The 21606-nt window shown below is 44.2% G+C and overlaps 2 protein-coding genes across 2 annotated transcripts; one reads left to right on the top strand and one right to left on the bottom strand.

Annotated features, from left to right (window-relative positions):
* Window positions 1-4667: 4667 nt before the first annotated feature.
* LOC306753073 (glycerol-3-phosphate dehydrogenase 1-like protein) lies at window positions 4668-11629 on the bottom strand. Its single transcript, XM_079236907.1, has 8 exons — window positions 11540-11629; window positions 10807-10984; window positions 10078-10218; window positions 9788-9926; window positions 9517-9629; window positions 9168-9401; window positions 5127-5233; window positions 4668-5021 (listed from the first exon to the last, which is right to left on the bottom strand). Exons 1-8 carry the CDS (start codon window positions 11578-11580, stop codon window positions 4925-4927), a joined length of 1050 nt encoding a protein of 349 aa, XP_079093033.1. The 5' UTR covers window positions 11581-11629; the 3' UTR covers window positions 4668-4924.
* A 935-nt stretch (window positions 11630-12564) lies between these two features.
* On the top strand, window positions 12565-20733 carry LOC306752826 (oxysterol-binding protein-related protein 11-like; the record flags this gene model as incomplete). Its single annotated transcript, XM_079236633.1, has 13 exons — window positions 12565-12680; window positions 12964-13032; window positions 13160-13335; window positions 13627-13706; window positions 14203-14391; window positions 15379-15577; window positions 16450-16595; window positions 16772-16912; window positions 18267-18726; window positions 18837-19023; window positions 19210-19392; window positions 19543-19696; window positions 20507-20733. 13 exons carry the CDS (start codon window positions 12565-12567, stop codon window positions 20561-20563), a joined length of 2157 nt encoding a protein of 718 aa, XP_079092759.1. The 3' UTR covers window positions 20564-20733.
* Between the last annotated feature and the right edge of the window lie 873 nt (window positions 20734-21606).

Consider the following 21606-nt stretch of genomic DNA (forward strand, 5'->3'; position numbering starts at 1 on the left):
AAACACAACAGTACAACAGTAGCCATCATTAGGACATGAGGGTCTTCGGGGTCCTGAGGGACAGAAACAGCTCCACAGGCATTAAATAGGACTCAGGTGGGCTCAGTCATGGGGAGCAATGTCCTCAAACATCCACTCATTAGATCATATAAAGAGTCAGGCCATTTATATGATCCTCCAATTCTTAGAAGACAGTCATTTCAAAATGTTAACGAATTATTCAATGTTTTTTTGCATCGTGACCACAAGTTAGACCACATGAATATATATATTTTTTAAACAATTTCGGCACTGTTTTGGAGCTAAACTAACAACCGAACAAAGACCATAATTCCAAACCAGCCTTCCCTCATGGGTATTCAATTAGACCTGAACGTCAGAGGCTCTTCAGAAAGCAGCATTGTATTATGTCGACTTGCGTCCACTGTTGTGATGGATAATATTATGAGAAGTTAGCATTTGATAAAGGGATTCTTGGATTTCTTAATTGCAAACTTGTGATGTATTATTTTAATCCAATAGAAAAATCGAGAATCAGAGGAATACACAAAGCTGACAGATTCTTTACGGATACAAGACAGACGTTTTCAGAGCCATCCAATGGTTTTATTGAAATAATCAAAAATGCAGGGACAGGAGGAAACCCTGTTTGTTTTCCAGTTTAAAACGGCAAAACAGCAGTTGAGCCGAAAAATGGAGAACAGAGATTGGGCCTACACTAAACTTTGTGCTGCATTCACTGGCACTAGGGGAACATTCCCACCACACGAGGAAGGAAAAGCACTTGTACTCTCCTGAGCTTTTTATTAATTTGTATTGTGAAGGGGCTAAACTCGTAATTTGGGCATCACAAGTAACCTCAGGGCTGGTTTCAGGGCATGAATCTGGTCAGTATTGATGATTAATCAATTTGAGCAATCTATTACCTATTGGCAGCTGCAGTTTAGAGCCAAAACCTTGCACATGCATTGGTGTCCACATGTGTTGGTGCCCTGAGAGTGTAGCAGGGAGGTAACGGCTAACGATCCTGGAACAGACGTCTTGACCTGCAGCACATCCGGACCCATCCCAGGCATGAGGTCCAACTCTTTCATGTCACAGGTCAGAGCCCCGCAGGAGCACTGAGGAAACTATTGGAGAGGGGAAAGCCATATAGACTCTGCAGCTGTGTGGAGAGGATGCAAGGAGACGGGTCAAAGTCTTTAGTACGCATGCAACCACTCAAGGAGCGCCAGTCCTTTACATTACAACCATGCGGATTCTCCGTGGAAGAAAACGTCACTCTTTCAAGGACAACAATCACATCCTTGACGCCCACGTTCTGCTCAAAAACGTGTATTTAAAAATCCAAAGGTTTACGGGTCAAATATGGAAAGACTTTTGTGAAAACACTCCATGCGAAAGACTTAAACGCGAACAGATGCATAAATAGATAAACGCCCGTTTGCCTATCGCCCCATCTTCTTCCAGACGTGTTCGGCTGCTTCATCCTTCAACCACGAGGCCTCCCTTTAGGACGGATTGCTGCGATTGCGGTTAATACCAGAGCGGTCATAAAGCAGTCAGCTCAGCGGATTGCTGCGATACTTACAGCTCCTTCGGTGTACCTGTTTCATGGAAACATTGCCTCCTATCAATGGGACATTTTGAACGCGACTACCACAGACGTGTAATGGAAACAGCAGACAATCCCGAAGGTCCACATGTGCTGCAACGCTTTCCAGAACCCAAAGAGCGCAGATATGAATTTCTGAGGAAAACAAATCGGAGCTTGGCTTTTGACATGAAAGAGAGAGACAAGCACAGTGCACACGGTAGAGATTTCATCTTCCACAAATCAAGGGGAATTGTGGAGTTTGCGCTGATGTCAGCTACTTTGAGTCCACAGGAGATCCACGATGTAATGTACAGAAACATGGCCGACATCCAGCTTTGGCTTCGTCAGCCATTTGTGTAGTGAGAGATATATTGTGGTGATAAATCAGGGTTACTCTCCTGATGCCGTTTTGTAGATTCACATAACGTCTGATAGTATTTTATATTTATTCAAAGTGCCTTTTCACTGTTTGTTTTTTTGCAGCACACACATGGCTGGGCATCCCGCCAAGTGCTTACTGTACGAATTGACTTTGCTCAACGATTTCCTGACGCGGACTACTTTCCACCCGTCTCGTGCCGTGCTGCAGGATCGATGGCCGCCCGCAGGAAGCGAGGATCGTATCTTATGGCTGTCTCTTGCCATTTCCTCCTCTCTCCCCGAGGTGAGAGGATGGGAGAGTCAAACAAATAGGCCTTGTGTCTCCCCTCCCCTCTCCTCTCCTGTGTTTGTGTGCAGTGCCACGACCAGGCGTCCTGCCAAGTTCTCCTCCTCTGACCCCCGACTGTGGAAAAAAAAGACAAACCCGAGCAAACCACCGCCACCGCTGCCTTCACCTCCACTCCCCCAACTCCCCGTGCACCCTCCTGCTTCTCTTTCTCTCTCATCAGAGCGCTGGCGGACACAAAAGGAGGCAGAGAGGCAGAATGCAGCGGGTCCCCCGTGAACGTGCACAGATTAGGCCGAGGCGATGATGAAGGCGGCCCGGGCAGAGGTGAAGGATGAAGGGGAGGATTTTGAGGAGTGGTTGCTATTTCACGGACAAGCCGGCGTGCCCTCTGCCACTGAGCAGACGCCAGCTGGGACGAGGAGTGGCATCCCTCGCTTTTTCTCCATCCCTCTCGTGCTTTCAATGAGAGCATTGTGCGAGCTGGAGGACGGATATGAAGTCCCATCGGGCCGTCATTGACATGTAAAGAGAGCGTGGCGACGGCGACAGCTGATGAGATCAGCGGCCTGTAATTAGCCGAGGGTGTAGGGAAGTGTCAAACACACACAGATCTATAAATGTATCCATATCGAGATAAAACAGAAATATGTACAGTGTAAACAAGCCTTGCATGTGGAGGTAACATTAGGAGCTATCTGTTAGCCTGCGTGTGAGGTTTCTCACTGACCCAAAGCCTCTCTGGATGCTATAAATCTAAAGGCATGAGCCATGTGGTCCGGCCCCGGGGTGGCTCACATATGTAATGAAGAAAAAAAAAACAAAGCCCCGGAGTACTCGGGGGAGAAGTTTGGATGCACAACTGAGACATTCATCCACGGGAGACACAGGTGTGATAAGCCGACTGTGAATAACAGCCCAGTCTCATCACACCTCATAAATCACGTCCAGGCTGAATGTGGAATGTGCTGAAAGGTTTCTCTGTGGGTTTGGGGTTGATATCATCCAGGAAACAGAGCGTTGTAATGGAGATTATTAGTGTTTTTGTCTTTTTAAACTCTGTACAGAACGGCACACGGCATCATTTATCACCAGAACATCAAGACTCTGGAAGACTTCACCGTCAACAGCTTTTACTGTACGCTGACTTTTTTTCTCCTTTGTTATTTAACTCCCGACACAAAACTCTCCCTAAAACTACAAATTGTTGTTTGTCTTATTTCTCTCTCCACACAAGTTAAACAAAAGAGACACAACGTGTTAATCAGGCAGCTTAAGAAGTGCTGAAAGGTGGATTTCTTTCTCTTTGGACAGAACCCGACTCGCTTCCGGCCTTCATGCCAAGAGATTGATCCTCTCGTCTCCTTCTTGGAACGAAAGCATACCTTCCCAAAATGTTGGACTATTCCTTCAAGCATGGATGGATGAGTGTTATGTTTGTATATAAATTCTCTTGAGTGCAGCTTTAAAAGGTAATGAAGCATATAGGTACATGTGAATCAAAAACAACACTGACCTCAATCCATGCTGTGAAGTTATTGTCTGTCCACCGGGCCTCTTGCAGGAGGACAGTGTGTGTGTGTGTGTGTGTGTGTGTGTGTGTGTGGGGGGGGGGGGGGGGGGGGGGGGGGCGACGACATACAAGTAACCGTGGTGATTAAGCTCCTCTTTCAAACTCGGGTCTCATCCGAGGGTGGCCCTCCTCTTTGAACCAGAGGATCTGGGCTGGTGTCAAACCAGCACAAGGGTCTCGGCTCTCGCTCAAAAACCCACCGATGACAGTTGCCGTTGATGATGATGAGACGAGCCCTCCAAAGTGGAGGACATCGACCCGCGAGACCCGGCTCTCCCACGGGAACCCGTGTGGGATCTCCTCCCACCCACCCTGAATCTCCTCCATCACCCTTTGATGTCCTGGGATCTGGGCCGACGTGGAGGCCCGTGAGCCTGCAGAGAGAGATAGCTTGGAAAGTTCCCCACCAGTGGACACGCGGCGACAGACAGACCCTTATCTCTGCATAATGTACATCGAGCTAGATGGACAGAGATAGACTACGTAGGCACCGTGATGGGAGACAGACAGAGGCGTCACCGGTCTGACCTGGATCAGGACAAGGACGCCGTTTGTTCCTTAATCGGCTTTCTCATACCGAGTTACCGCGGCCCTCGTGGGAATCCGCTTCAGCCCGACTGTGGGATCCAACAACCAACACACGGGAGTGAATGTCAGCTCCTTGGTACAAGCTCCCATTTCAGCGCACACTTGAGGACACACAATGAGAAGCGCCCTCTTCATCCGTCACTATACGGAGACACTCCCTCATGGCATTGAAATTGTACGAGATGGCAAAGTGCCATTTCTTGCAGGTTCTTTGGAAACAAAGAGACCGTTTTCAGTTTCTTATGAATTGATTTTATTGAGAAAACAACATAGTGATACATTTGACATATTTTAGTCATAAAATAAGTGGAGTGCATTGCCTTTAATAAGGAGCTCTATAGCTCCTTTTGTAGATATGGGACCCGTTATGAAATGCCATCAATAGAATGTGCGCTTGTTGGATCTCTTTAGTTGTGTTTCTATCTGATGCATCTCTTCCACCCTCTAGTGGTCGTAACTCGCCATAACCACCGCAGCCATAAACATGATGACGGGCTCGTCATATGTGCTCTGGGTGGTTCTGCAGACAGGTGATGAACTCTTTCACCTCTTTGCCCTCAAAGCAGATCTGGTAGACAGCAGAGAACAGTGGAAACCTGTGGGACAAAGCTCAATGTGATGTTATGTCACAACATTTGGCAGCCAAAAGACAAAGGAACAGTAGGTTAAACAGTATTTTATCGAGGGGTAAATGGACTCACTTGTTGACCATGTCCTTCTTTTGTAGTAGCTTGTAGACCTCAGCGGAGGTCTGCGGGCCCTGCAGCTTCTGCCCGTTGAGCATCTCTTCCTCCAGCTCAACAATAGACTGGAGACAGAAATGGTTACTCGTTTAGCCCCAGCCATTTTTCTAAAATTCCAAATGGTTTGCAAACCCATACTAAATAGGGGGCTATTTGAATCATTTCAAAAAGGTATAACATACAGAAAACACTTGTGAGACCAGTTAAGAGGTTCATATAGCAGTATATGTGATACTGATTTATTGGTTGATGATAGAACACAGAAAAGAAAAAGAACTTCCAAAAGAAATATGTATTTCCTCTTTTTAATTATGCATATCATCACTTTTTTATGTGTTAACAGTATCTCTGCAAAGTTTGACTTTGATTAAGTGAAGTTAAATACTTTTTGTAATTAATTTAGTGCAGATTTCGTGAACCGTAGGTTTAAGTCAGCTGAAAGCAAAAATGCCCTAACTTTCTTCCTGGACCTTGAACGCCTCTGGTTCCACAACAGAGGGGCTCTGCTCAAGCAGATGCACCAAAACATACCAAGCAAGTATCGTTTAAACAATAAGTAAGTCATATTTCAGTTTTTTGCCTGAAAAAAAAATGCAATGTTGTTGATATCTTGCTGAGACTTTGTCTGACAGTGGTTTTCACAATTGGCGGATTCCGTAGGTCGTAAGCTTTCCAGAAAGGTGCGGCAATCATGTGTGGCATCAAGCTATGGATATTTAAATTCATATTTTCATAACTTGGGGAGCTCTCTCAAATCGCTTTTGAGTCCTTAAGAGTCATATTTATGGTTGAATTGTGTTATAAACACGTAAATGCTCTTGTAAGGCCAGGTTTTGCAGATTTTTCTTTCCTATGTCACATCAGTGGCTTTGGTATCGTTTCATGGGAGTACGAGGACTTAGAGAGATAGATATTTTTGCACTCTCATATTGTTTGTTGTTGTTGTTATTTTATTTACACCTCACACACTTAATATGCACATACATACTTGCACTCTTGCACTTCTACTGTTTAAGTTAATTTAATTTAATTCCTAAATTAATACTCTGTTATTCTTTTATTCTTTCTTTCATTCAGCTATTTTATTGTTATTTTTATCTTTATTAGTATTATTGCATATATCTTATATATCTTTCATCCCTGTTGTTTTTATTCTTATCTTATTTTCTGTGTAAATGGCTGCTACTTGACACGAAATTTCACCTTGGGGATTAATAAAGTATATATTCATTATTCATTCATATTCATATATATATATATATATATATATATATATATATATATATATATATATATATATATATAAAATACGGGTAGATCAAATCAGCCTGTACAGCCTGTTTACATTTAGAGCGTTCCATATCAGTGCGCATTTAAAATAACAGGTAGATTTAAATTGCGCGACCGTTAGTTGTCATTTCAAGCTTGACAGTTACCAAACATGTTTTGTGTAAACTTTGATATTTGGGGGGGAATGACTTTTGATGAGAATGTCAGCCGTGAATAATGTATATGTGGTCCCTGTTCCTGCTGTACAGTCAAACGTTGATACGGCTCACAATCAGGAGAGCAGAGCAGATAACGCTCTGAGAGAGACTAGTTAGCGCGGAGCGAGTGCATAAAACCGGAAACTAAGATGAGGAATGAAAAGGGTTGGATCACAAAATCGTGATAATTTCCAGTGAGAGATAATTACGTCGTTAATTTCCCGACGCGAGGCAAGTTCTCTAAACATAATGGAGGAGAAAAATGACAGAGAAAAGACGGACAGAAGCAGCGAGAGCACTTCTTAAATCGGTGTTATCCTCCACCCTGCTTTCAACCGGCAGTCAGTTGTAGTCAGTTGTATAATCAGTTGTATAATAGACTATTTTACGGGACTATTTTCACTGTCGCTGAAATGCGATACACAACGTTTGGTGGCTACAACTATTTTGTGCTGAAAGGGAGCTTACTATTACTATTTATAAAGTCGCAGGTAACCGTAATATGTTAGGCCCGACGCGCAGCCTAACATATTACCTCGAGTACCATATTGCTTAAATATATTAGGGCTGGGCACGTTAACGCGTTAAAAATGCGTTAACGCAGCAAACTATTAACAGCGTTAATTATTTGATCATGCGTTAACTCGTTTTGTTTTTTTTGCATTGGGATGGGCTTAATGCACTTAGGTGCTGCACTTTAAATCTCTCCCAGACGGCGTAGTTCAGACCTGGGCATCTTAAGGCTCTCTCAGTCCGGCCCGCGTGAGGTCAATCAAAAAAGAAAAATTAATAAATAAGATGCACGCGCGCTTACGCAGCCTCAGCGACCGACTTGTTGCCATAGGACTGAAGCATGTCTTGTTCTGTAGTTTCTGTCCTCAGCGAGCACAGAGCGCTCATCCAGATTGAACATTAATCGCGCAAAGCAGCCGCTGAGATACCTGTCAGCTGTCCTTCACATCGCCACCTCATTCAACCAGACTTCAGTGCACTTGATCAAGCCAACACAGACTGGACTTTTCTCACTGTGTAAGAAAAACTGAACTGAACAAGATCAAAAGCACAGATTGCTTTTGTATGAAGTTAATCAATTGCTGGTCTTGAACATAAATCTTTAAAAAAAGCAAGCAACAAACTGAACATGGACAAAAGAAGGAGTGGCTTGTCCCTCACAGGGACCCTTACTACTGAACATGACAAAAGAAGGAGTGGCTTGTCCCTCACAGGGACCCTTACTACTGAACATGACAAAAGAAGGAGTGGCTTGTCCCTCACAGGGACCCTTACTACTGAACAGACTGTTTATGTTGTTCCCTGATAAAAGACAAATGTTTCTTCAGCATGATATTAAGCTGTTTTACATTAGAATAAAATAGTCTATAACATCTGAAAATAAATACAATATTTAATTGAATGACTAGTCATATAGAATCATTAAAAAAATAAAATACATCTTTTTTTTCTTCCCTAGCATATATTTTTGATTTATATACTGTTGTTAACTTGCTGTGGCTCCAGAGTGCCTGTTATATTGTTCTGATAACATTACTTAAATAAATAACATTACTTAAATAAACATTACTTAAATAAAAGCACGCAATACACTAGTTTTTACTTCATTATTGAATTTGGCGCATAATGCGATTAATCGCAGACAAATAATGCAATTAATCAGTTATTTTTTTTCAACTTTGCCCAGCATACATATACATTATATATATATATATATATATATATATATATATATATATATATATATATATATATATATATATGTTAGGGGTGAGGGGAAAAAGCATAACTCAAAGTTAACTCAAGCATAAATCAAACTGGCTGCTGGTACACTCGTAGCGCTGGAAGCGGCCGGTGTTACGGATTCACAGGCGGCCGTGTTAACTGGTGACTTCCGGCCGAAAGTTGCCAGTTAACGCGGCCGCCTGTTAATCCGTAACACCGTCGTCCCGACGCAATTCCTGGAGAAGTAATATTATGAACCCAGACACGACGCCGTTTGATGCTCCGACGTCTTTGGGATTTCCACAACAAGTATAAAATAGTAGTTATTTTCATGGTGGATGGCAGAAATGGAAACTTTTTGCACGGAGATAAACCACAGAGATAAGCCCCGCCCCCTCTCTGGCGCGTCCAGCTCGAATGACGCGACTGTGCAGACTGTAACACAAGCAGTTCAGTTTGTCAGGTGCAACATTTATGAAAGTGTTGGTTAGTTTGTCTGCTTGACAATCACATTTTGCTACAATAAAAATTATTGAAGTGAGATGAACAGACTGAAACGGTTATCTTCTTAGATGAAATATGTTGACAAAGTTTTCCTTTGGGGACAATTTACGGTGAAAAAAAGGGAATATAATCGCAATACTCAACATATCGCAGCATTGTGATAGTATCGAATCGGGACACAAGTATTATGATAAAATCGAATCGTGGGACCTCTGGTGATTCCCACCCCTAATATATATAGAAAAGTAGTCTATGATGTAACGAGACTCACCTTGGACGTGACAACGAAGGCCTCGGCCACTTTGCGGTTCCGCCCCCCGTAGCAGGTGGTGATGAGGTCGGCCACGCCGCAGCTTTCCAGGAAGGTGGTGGAGCTCACTTGGCCTTTGCAGAACATCTTGGCGAAGGCGATCATTTCCATCAGACCCAGCCGGATCACCGCCGCCTTAGTGTTGTCGCCAAAGCCCAGGCCGTCGCAGAACCCGGCACCCACCGCCACAATATTCTGCCGGGCAGAACAAGACATTTGGCATTTTGACACATTGAGGCAAGATTTGAAATCTAGACCTCCACGCGTAAGGTATGGCCGCTTAGTATTCACAATATGTGGCTGTCGTTACCTTTAAAGCTCCACACAGCTCCACGGTGTCGCTCTCTTCTACAACCGTGATGCGGAAGTTGGGAGTCTGCAGCAGCTCTTTGAAGATGAGGCCGTTCGCCTCGTTCTTTGCCCCTGCATCGAAAGAGTTCATCAAGAGGAAACAGAAACAAGCACAATGTCACTTTTTTCAAATGGGGAAGTAATGCTGTGTTTTAGCCCCTTCTCTTAAAATCACCCGCCGCATGCAAACAGGAAGTCAGGGAAATGTTGGGGAAAAACAAGAGTCGAACCGATTGTGGTTTCACAGAACTTCTCATCTGCCACCTCACTGGCTATGTTGGCCCCCATCAGGACGCTGACCTCAATCTCCAGTTTCTCTCGGATGATGTCAGAGATGAGCTTCAGGCCCTCCGGTCCCTCATCGATACCCTGGTGGGCGATAACCAAGAAGAGACAGCTTCTGACTCACTCGAGGTGACGGGTATCCTAGGTTTCATTGTGGTCTTGCATAACTGCAAAGTCAGGTGACAATATTTTCCCGTTTCCCCTTTTCTTTTCTGCTGCAATAACAGGATCTTACTTTGATGAGCGATATCCCGATGGTTCCCTCCGTGATGTGAGGTTTAATCTGGTCACACAGTTTGCTGATGAACTGGTGTGGGATTACAAAGACGAGGATCTTTGCTCCTTTGACGGCTTCTGTGATGTCTGGAATAGCGACCTAGAGAGAAACAGTAGTGGCAGATTAGTAAATATATATTTTGGCCCTCTGTCTCCCGCTTACCAGTCTGTCTATCAATTAAATACATGTATCTTAAAAAAATGACATTATCATGTCTCAGAATAGACTCCTTAAGAGGTACTATTTTATGTTTTTTCTTTATCCATAACAATAAAGAAAAATGCACACAAATATATTAAAATATGTGAGTCAATTGTTAAAAATAGTAAAATTATACAACTAAAGTAATTGAGTAATATGTTTAATGGAAGATACACTATTACTGTAAGAGGGCAAACATCTCAATATCATGTGACAAATACAGCGCTCAACAACAACAAATGCAGGATATAGTTCATCATAAACAAATCAATAATTACCATGAAACACTATATCTCTCCTCAGACAACGTCTCTGCTCACACACTTTGTATTTCCTGCCTTTTAATGCTTCTTTTCTTTTGCATGTGATGGATATGTAGCTGAGGTGAGCGAACTCTTTCAGTATTTCATGACAAGGAACTTTTAAAGTTGTCTGCGGTGAATCGCCTCACCGGCAGACACCACAAGGATCAGAAGGTAATCTCACCACATTCCTGGGCAGCTTATGGCCTGGCAGGTATTTGACATTTTGGTGCTCCGTGTTGATGATCTCTGTGAGCTTCTTCCCATCGATCATTTCTTCGTAAACCCACATGTTTACCATTGGGTTGAACCGGTTGGATGCTTTGACATTTCGCCCGATTATTTTGGCAATGGAGGAGCCCCTGGAGGGAAGAATACAATCACTGTAAGTAAGAGCAACACCCATCAGAGAAGAAGAACATCTCGTGATACAATACAAACACTGCAGACAGGACCAGACAGGACTGTGGGGGACTAAAACAGGCCAGGTCAGGTTGAAAAGCATTGTTCTGGGGGGAAATAGAACAAATCACACCACTACATAACTGTATGATGGCGTCATGCTACTACATTGGCAGGTAAACTCCCATAAAGTGTCCAACGGTCATTATTACATAGTAACAAAGTAATAGATCTATAAAAGCATGATCATGCTGCAACAGATTGTTGGACCATCTGGGCTGCAGGCTATAACGTTAAGCTACATCCTCAGCAGCTGGACGCCTTTTAATGTGATCAATAATGCATGATTATTGGCATTAGGCTGCATATCGGTGGTGGGGGTCCAAATCTGCCAGATTGCAAAAAAACAGCGTTCACTTTAAGCATCGAGTGCATGCCACTATCATTTACCGAAATAAACTAATACATAGATGGATAACAATGATGTAAGATGCACTCATAAGTTGAAAAGTTACCAGTTTCCAGAGCCGACGATGCAGACTTTCTTTGCGGGCATTTTCAACGTGGCAGGTCCCTCTGTTCGGCTGAACTGTTGTTCTTTTTGTTCACCGTGTACTACAACTTCCTCATACGCCCTATGTTTTCTACCACCGACTCACTCCTCCCCTCTCTCGCCGCGGATACACCTCTTTCCCTTTCAGCAGAGGCAACCACACGCCGTTATCACAGCCAGTTTAACGCTTTGTTTTGTTGATTTACACATTTATTATGAACAACTGGGTTCACACCATTAAGCTGAATGGATGAAGCGCGTGTACAAAAAGAAGAAAGGAAAACCTGATGTGCCACACGTGTTACCGCTCATGTATTCGTCTTGACGTCAAGCCGGACAACATATATAAGACTTCCGGTAAAAATGTTTTGCAAAACAAAACCCCAACGGTGATCATTTTCGCTCCTGTTTATTACATACCGCTTAAACAAACGAACAAATGCACACAATAATACATAACTAATAAGACAATGCACTGTATGCTGTTATACTGAGTTACTTTAACAGCTTTCTAGGAAGAAATGTTCCAGTGTATGTGTCTGGGGCTTTTATTGTGAAAGATAAAAAGGAAAAAATATTCTACGAGTGTGTAAAACAAATGGTTAATTTTGATTTATTAATTAATTGTATACAGTTTAATTTGAACATATTGGCCGGATATGGCTATTGTTAATCTTTTTAAAAATAAAATAATAAGAAGAATTGTGAATGGAAACCCGGAAGTTGCGCTCGTGAGTTAGTCACATGACTGGTTTCCTGCCAAAGCAGTAAATACCAGGCGAGCTAGCAGGCACGGCAGGCTACTCCCTGTCTTTGCAGTGTTTACCATGTTTTACCAAACGTTATTTAACTCAGCCGGTTAACAGTTCACGTCTGCTGGGTGTGTGCGTTACGTTTCCATAAGGAAAGACTCGTCCATTTAATCAAATCTGTGGTGACCTAGCTTAGCTTCACAGGCGTCTACAGGAGGCTACGTTGCTGGTGACTATGCAAGGGGAGACCACAGCGGTTCGAGTCCCGGAAAACGAAGGGAAACTGGATGTGTTGCCCCAGACCAGGACCCCAAGCTCGGGACGAGCAAGTGCCAAAAGCTGGCAGTACAGGTGGGTGACTGTCACCTTAACACTACATTGAAAGTGCTTTGTTGATTTAAGGTGCTTTGTTTACCTGGTAGGTTGCGACATGTTACATTCTGTATCATGTGTTTGGACTGTTCACTATATGGCCGATTTGCTCTGACGGTTATGATCACGGTTGCTTTCTAATTGGACAGGTGACACACGTGACAAGACAATGCTCCATGTTTAATTAGTGCATACAGCTGTGTGTACTCAGTCATAGCATTTTAACACGTGCTCTTTGTCTCCTCATCACCTCTCATGACAGCGACCACATGGAGAATATTGATGGCTACTTGATGAAATACACCAACCTTGTAACAGGGTGGCAATACAGGTGAGTTATGTACCTGTTTAGTGTCCCAATCAAGAAACTCTTATCAGCATTCACCGGCCAGGTTCCTCGTTGTAATCTCAGTCCAATCCCATGCCAAGTCACCGTCAGAGCGGCTGTTTGTTTTCAGATTCTTTGTGTTGAACAATGAGGCCGGCTTGCTGGAGTACTTTGTCAACGAGCAGTCGCGGCCCCAGAAGCCCCGCGGGATGCTCCCCCTGGCCGGGGCCGTCATCTCGCCCAGCGACGAGGACTCTCACACCTTCACCGTCAACGCCATCAGCGGGGAGCAGTACAAGCTCAGGGGTGGGTACCTAAATACGCACAGCGAGGTGTATGTTTAACATGCATAATAGTACTTCATGTCCTCTCTGAGCTTCCACGAACCGAGCCGTTCACCTTTTTAATGTTGCTTGTCAGCTCTTTTTTTTTTTTTTAACCTCCCGGCCCACTGTCATCACCATCCATCAGGTTCATGGGATATTGATCTGGATGTTTTTCCATTATCTGCTGCTGGTGATGCAGAAGCACACAGGAATCAATCATCGTAGTGGAGTAACCGTGAGATGGGTTTGCGTTTTTGTTTGTGTTTCTCAGCCACTGATGCCAAAGAGAGACAACACTGGGTGAGTCGACTGCAGATCTGCACGCAGCACCACACGGAGGCCATGGGCAAGGTAAGTCGTGCTACATATTAGACGTGATGGAACCTACATGCAGATATGCATATATTTAGGGACATAATGTACTCCGTTTGTAATGTAAAATGTCCCTTACGGTCTGCTGCACCGCGCTGTTTGTGACGAGTTTAAATTAAATATTAAAAAGTGACTCTGCCACTGAGCGGATGTGAGCTGGACAGTCTTCAGTTTCCTGTTATCATTCATGTGCCAAAGAAGCCATGAAAGCCAGCGGCAGAGCAGAAATCTGGACAGCTGTGAAATATTAATGTTTATCTAAAAAGAATGCATCCGGTTTTATCCTGTTTTGAAGACCCGTAATCGCTGGTATTGATCTGGATATTGATCGACAGACGACTACGCTGCCCACATTTGAATGTTCTTGAGATGCACAGAGCTCACGACGCGCTCTTCCTTTCCTCTCAGAATCCATCTGTTAGGAGTTGTACATTTTTATTTGAAAATGACAAGATGAACATTTTGCACTTAGCAGACTAATCCTCCACCCAAGTCCCGGAGCTACTCGATGGCGTCTCAAGGCAGCGGCAGCTCTCCCATGTCGTTACGCCGGCCCAGCCAGAACCCCGCCACCTTATTCGGCTGGTCGCAGATGAACAAGGGCTCGTCGCTCTACTCCAGCAAGAGGTCCCTGGTGCCGGACCATCTGATGGATGCCAGAGAGGTACAGCCAGCCAGAGACGCACTTCTCGCATGTTGGATTCTAATCCTGCAGACTTGTTAACATATCATTGACATTTCAAGATGCACTTAAACAGCTAATAATATTTTAAATGAAATAAAAAATATCTTTATGCTCTTTATATTGGAGATGAGATTAAGGAAATGGGTCATTTAAAAGTTATAGTTTACGTCATCACACTTCCTGGAAGGGACACGAGCAAAAACTGCATTTGTGCCAAGTTTTTAGTCTGCTGCTTGGCAGAAACGTGGGTTACAAGTGAAATCAAGAACATCTGATCCAATCAAAATGCTGTTAGGCCTGGGAAGTGTGGTGCATCTGTTATGCAACCAAGCTGCAGCCAGAAACATCTTCAATATCCTCCATGGTGGATGTCTTAAAATCCTCTTCCCATGGCATAGATGCACACAAACGTACAGAGGGAAGATTGTTATAATTATGTCATTTATATATTATGTTCATAGAAGACATGCAGTGATCAACCACTGTAATGAAGAAAAACAAATACTTTTGATTTGTAGTCTCAAACACTCATTTTCACTTTGACCTAGTTGTATGACGCAAACTGTCCACTAGGCGGCGCAGAGTGAACTCCAGCACACACTGGATCAATCATGTTTTTTTCATCTATTAATTGTTCTTTCGGCTCCCTTTTTAAACAAGTAGTTGTTTACCATTTACTAATCAGAACATAGCAGTCAATTAAATGGATTTGATTTTTAATGATAGAGTTAAACCACCTTAGTTTACAATTTGAGAAATGCTGATTTAAAAAAAAAAAAAAAAGGCCAAGGGGAATTATTTCTTATAGTTTAAAAACACGAATGAATAATTCACAAAAAGGAAGCCATGTTGAGAGATTTTAATTAATTTAAACAAATTCAACAAACTTACCTGCACAGATTAACTTAATTATCTTTTTTTTTTTTTGCCTTTTTATATAACCAAACACTCATGATCCCCTTCCAGATGATGACCCAGGCCCAGGGCCAACACCGAGACCTGATCCAGAGCATAGAGGGCCTGCCTCCAGCGCCCGACTTCTCCCCTCTGGACCAGGATCTGCTGATGCTCAAGGCCACGTCTATGGCCACCATGAACTGCCTCAACGAGTGCCTGCACATCCTGCACCTGCAGCAGGTGGCCAGGCAGAGAGGCTCCCTGGGAGGTCAGTTAAGCTGTGCCTATTGTGACTCTGAATATGGTGATTGTTGACTGTTTGTTTAGATGTAGGTTATTCTAACATTGCAGTCAAGGGAAAAGAGTAAATGCATGCATAGCGACTGAGCATTCCTCCTGCAGATGAAGTGTTTTAGTCTTCTTAATGAGCCGCCTCTCTGCTGTAAGTTGTTGGTTAACTGAGGCCACAACAAATCCTAGTCTTGTATATGCAGGCCTGCAACCAATCTAGCCGTTAGTGTTGGCCTCACAGTGGAATTATTTTGCATTATTGATGGGGAACTGTGCCTATTCTTACCACCTGTCACGAAGGTAATGAGATCTCGGATGGCCACTCGGCAACGCTTTGTGCACAGCATTCAGTTCTAAATCAACTTCATGTTAAAGAAAAAAACATTCCAGCTTTAGAGAGAACCGTTCTGTTTTCCATTTTTATCACAGCCGATCTCATTACTCGATGTATATTTCATTAGGCCGGAGTCTGAGTGGCAGCCAATCAGATACAATTCTCCTACGACACACAAGGTGAATTTGAATGAGATCTGCCCACCTTTTTAAACATACATAAAAATGCCCTCACCATACGTGGAGGGTTTAGCCAATCGGAGGATGGGGCTGTTTCCTGCTGGCGGGGCCGACGTATCCTGATACCTGGTTTGTCGGAGGGGTTGGGTTACGCTCTTGGTCTCGGACAGCCGTCTGAGGAATAGCCATCTGTCCAGTCAGCAGCCAGGTGGTTGTGTGGTGGCAGGTGGTGCAGCGCTACTTCCGTGTGTGAGTGTCAGGGGGTCTTGGGAGGGAGGGGGCATCGCACCATGAGCACCTCTGAACCTGCCGCCTTGCGCTCCCCGTCCACGGCAGGACCCACCATTGAGTGGCTGGAGCCCAAGCTGCCCGACATCCTGAAGAACGGCAGCGGCTCGCTGGGCAGTTTCGCGACCGGGGAGGGCCCGCTGGAGGGGAGCGTTCAGGAGCTCAGCAGCCCCGAGTCCTGCAGCTTCTCTGGGGTAAGACCCCCCTCTCTCACAGGAAGCAGCTAAGATCAGGAAGTGGATACATGATTTCCCTTTTCTAAATCCTCTATAAACTATATAGTTGATATGTTTTTAAATGGTTGAGCAGTGGTCTGCCGACCTCATTCAAGCAGCTTGTTGAGTATCTGCCCCTCCCCTCCCTCTCTCAGGAACTGGAAGACATCGATGCAGAGGATGAGGCGGAGGACTCCTTCACCGAAAAGGAGGATGACCTGGGCGCTGTGGAGGAAGAGCGCAGCGTCATCTTACACCTGCTGTCCCAGCTGAAGCTGGGGATGGACCTCACGCGGGTAGGTCAAGTTCCACGTCCAGCCAAGAGGCAAAACACACACTGCTCCACCACAAGCTCCGCCCACACTTAGTTTAGTGTTTGATCCGGTTTTCTGTGTTGTTGCTCGAGGAGGATTATGAGTTTATGGATTATGTTTGTAATTTCAGCCCAGTAGCCCCACAGTGAGCCGTATGAAAGGGCTTTTCCAGATGTTGGTGCTTAGATTAGCTGTTTAGAGCTTAATGTACAACAGTCTGCTGTGATCTATAACCCTGAGGCATGACATTGTGAAGTCTATGAAACGCTAAGGGGTTTCATTTGTCACAGTGAGACCCTTGTATCTCCAGCTTGGTGGTTTCTTACTTTTTATTAATGGGTCAAGTAAATAAATCAGACGAAAGGGAAAAAAAGCTGACCATTTTGAATCTTTGATTATGTACAAAATACATTTTTCACGTTGTGGAAATCTAAAAGAGGAAAAGTAGATGTTTTGGAGATGCAACATTTTCTATTTTAAGCAACTGATTTGATGTCAAACAAAAAAGATAAAAGCATTGAGTTTGTCTGAATGAGGGGGAACATTTTTAGTGACCCTGAATAAGTCAATCTTGGATCAGGTTGTTGGGTCTCATTTGTAATGACCTTCCAGGCTGAAGTAAGCACTCCTGGCTTTCTAATTACTCCTCCTAGACACACTTAAAAACACAGTCGAGTCCCGGACAGCCATTCTATCTTCCAGTATTTGCATAGCCTCCTCTTGGGTTTCTGATTCATCGGTTATCTGGTGGATCCACTGGCCGACCTCTGATGGAGATCTGGACACTGCGAGCCCAGGGTCATGACCTGTAAACGTCACGCGGACCCTTGATGCATCAAATAGAAAAGGAAAAAGGCGTCGTCATCCTGTGACCTGTGTTCAGGGTTCATACGGTCATGGAAAACCTGGAAAAGTCATTGCATTTTTAAAGTGGTTATTTCCAGGACTGGAAAAGTCCTTGGGAAAAAAAAATGAAATCCCAAGAGTTTTTGAAAAGTCATGTAAATGTGTTATATTCATGTGTTCATGGCGTTCATTTACAGAGTTTGAAATAATGAATATGCTTTTAAAAGAAAGACGCTCAAAATATAAGCAGGCATACATACAGGCATCTATATAAATGTTTATTCTTTTAATCAAACTATTGTCTCATTCATTTGTGTCATTTAAGGTTTACTGTATGCTTTGTATTCTCATTGTTAGTTTAAATACTACATTTACCCACTTTTTCATGTGTGCACTGAGATTTCACAAAATGTTTGGTCATGGAAATCCATTGGTCAAAATGTGTATGAACCCTGTGTGTTTAAACAAATGCATAAATGTGACCTTCCAGGTGGTCCTGCCCACCTTCATCCTAGAGAAGCGCTCCCTGCTGGAGATGTACGCTGACTTCATGTCCCACCCGGACCTCTTTGTGACCATCACCGACGGCAGCAGCCCGGAGGACCGCATGGTCCGCTTCGTGGAGTACTACCTCACGTCCTTCCACGAGGGCCGCAAGGGGGCCATCGCTAAGAAGCCCTACAACCCCATCATCGGCGAGACCTTCCACTGCTCCTGGAAGGTACCCAAGAGCCCAGAGGCCCCCGAGGAGCCCTCGCAAGGAAGCACCGACCCGTCCGCCTCCCAGGACCCCTACCAAGTGCGCTTTGTGGCGGAGCAGGTGTCCCACCACCCCCCTGTGTCCGGCTTCTACGCCGAATGCCAGGAGAGGCGCATGTGTGTGAACACGCACGTGTGGACCAAGAGCAAGTTCATGGGAATGTCTATTGGTGTGTCCATGATCGGGGAAGGTGAGCCGGCCGTAGTTTTGTATTAAAGTACTTTGTAATGGCTTGAACCGCTAACTAGGATAAGGTAAATCCTTCCTGTTTAGTTACCGTTTCTGTCTTCGTCTTTCCAGGTTGTCTTTATCTGCTGGAGCACGATGAGGAGTACACCTTCACGCTGCCTTGTGCGTATGCACGCTCCATCCTCACCGTTCCCTGGGTGGAACTGGGCGGGAAAGTCACCATCAGCTGCGCTAAATCTGGTTACTCGGCGGTCATCACTTTCCAGACAAAACCTTTTTACGGTGGCAAGTTACACAAGTGAGTTCCTCCCAGGGTGCAAGCTGATATCAGCGTTGCGTTTGTTGCTCTCTTCTGCATCCTGCAACTTTTTGATGTGAGAAATGCAAATATTTTGAATCCATAACTACTTTTCCATTATGCAGCCTCTTAAAATAATGCAAACTAAATTAAATGTATTAATCTCACTGCCCTGCCTGAACACAGGGTCACAGGGGAGGTGAAGCACAACACCACCAATGCGTTGGTGTGTCGTGTGCAGGGCGAGTGGAACGGGGTTCTGGAGTTCAGCTACACCAGCGGAGAGACGAGGGTGGTCGACGTCACCAAGCTGCCTGTGACGAAGAAGAGCGTTCGGCCGACTGAAAAGCAGGGACCAACCGAATCCAGGTCCGAACCGTCTTTATTTATGCGTGGAAGAGAGTTTTAGTCACACGGGGGGGAAATATTTCGGCAGGAAAAGAGTCCCAACTCTCATGGAACAGGAAGCTAACCGGTCGCCTTCCTCGATGCCGTCTCGATCTCTTCTCTGCGTTTCAGGCGCCTGTGGCAGCATGTGACTGAGGCCTTACGGCAGAAGGATATCGAAAAAGCCACGGAGCACAAGAGGATTCTGGAGGAGAGGCAGAGGACGGAGCAGCGGCACCGGGCCGAGACTGAAACCGCTTGGAGGACCAGATACTTTGACAGAGAGGTGAGCCGGTTCACCACAACAGAATCACGACTTTGGTGCCTGTTGACGGCATTCATAGATTTATCATTGCAAAGAGAAAATGTTTATTTATAGAAAGCTTGTGAAAAGTCACCCCTGCTGACTGTGAATACTTTTCAAATCGCCTCCTGCTGGAGTGCTCTGACTTTGCACAAACCTATTTGGAATTTCCCAAGTATCCGGGTCACTTTAAAGTTGCTGCGAGGAACTTTTAACTGGTTATGAAACAGTCTCGATGTAACACTGAGGCCTTTAGGACCTACATAAGTAAACGAGACCATCAGCTAAATCCAGTCGGAGTAAGACAAAGTCATACAGTTTGGGCAGCTGTCCTCCTCTGGCATCGAACAGCTCCGCCTCTTTGCTCCACCAGTTCCAGCTGTCGGCTAACCAACACTACTCGAGGGAAGGGAGGCAACGGGAGAACCGGAACCAGGACTGCAGGGGGGGCAGACTGACGCACCCTGCTGCAATAAAATGAGGTTTTCTAAAGGCCCCTTGGTGCCACAGGGATTGCCAACATCAACACGATAAAAATTCCTCGAAGTAACTTTGAATGAAAAACACTCGGCAGGAGATTTCTGTGATCTGTCTCGGTGTAGTTTTATTTTCTGGTCTGCCGTGTATGTATTTGAATATTTAACTCTCAAATTTGTGTCTTGGTTTCCAAAAACTTGCAATATTTTCCAACCCTGAACAAATGATGCCATTGATGACTTTATTGGAGTAAACAAACTCACTAGAAAATTAATAGTAACAATATATTGACACTGGTCTCTTCTTCTCCACCAGGGTGAAGGCTGGGTCTATCACAAACCACTTTGGAAAACCTCTGCACCCAAGGCCTAGTTTCTTCAGCCTGTATCTTGGATGTTGATATTGTATATTCAGGTGTGTGTGTGTGTGTGTGCGTGTGCGTGTGCACACGGTTACGATATGAGAGCATGACCTGCACTGACGTACAGACGAATGCAACATGGAGAAGGACGGAAAGACGGTGTTCTCGAATCTCGCTCATGATTTTCACCAAGCCTCAAAGTACAAGTATTTGTACTGCTGATCAGTTGTGGGTTTTTTTTTTTTGTTTTTTTTTATAATCCAATGTCAATGAAAACATGTTGTACAGGTATAATGGTACTCTATTTACACAGCCTTAAGATAGTCTGATGGATGCTTGGAGATCAGCTGATCAAGCAGTATTTGGGTTTTCTTCAGCTTTCAAGCTGTGGGGTCACATTGAGGTCAGATGACCTTTGACCTTCAGCAAAACACAAACCTAAATTTGAATACTGCCTGATAAATGTAATGCTGTGAAAATGTTGTAAATTTAAAATGTAAAGTTGCTAATATCTTCTATGTAAAAGTGACTGCACACTTTGCTTCAAATCAAAGTATATTATGTAACAAATATTAGATATTAATGACTAAGTAACCAATCAAAGTTTAAAAAAAAACATTTTTAAGTACTTGTAACTGATTTGCTTCATCAGGACTGTAAACTTGTGCTTTCATCAGATTTAATTGGAGGGGCGCACAAAGGAAAAACTGAACTCTTAAACCTGAAGGAAGCAAAACAATGTGTGTGCTTATAGAATCCGTCGTAGCCAGAAGATGATTGAGAAAAAAAAGTTTTCAGGGCCTTTTTAACCTCGAATCAGTTGAACTTACTGTAACGGAGTCCATTTTAAATGCACACAATCATCTAATCTCCAGGAGGAGCTTGTCTTTTCTGTTTCCAGTCGTTATGCTAAGATACCTGCTAACTAGCTCTAGCTCCATATTGAAGGGGTGACATCAGGGAAACCTTCCATCTCCCCTGTTAGTCAGAAGCCTCGACTTGGTCCCAAAAGTTTCGCTTCTCCTTGTTTCTGTCCCCAATCCCCCGATGACAT

Source organism: Taurulus bubalis (genome assembly GCF_910589615.1).
Source record: "Taurulus bubalis genome assembly, chromosome: 21".
NCBI lineage: Eukaryota > Metazoa > Chordata > Actinopteri > Perciformes > Cottidae > Taurulus > Taurulus bubalis.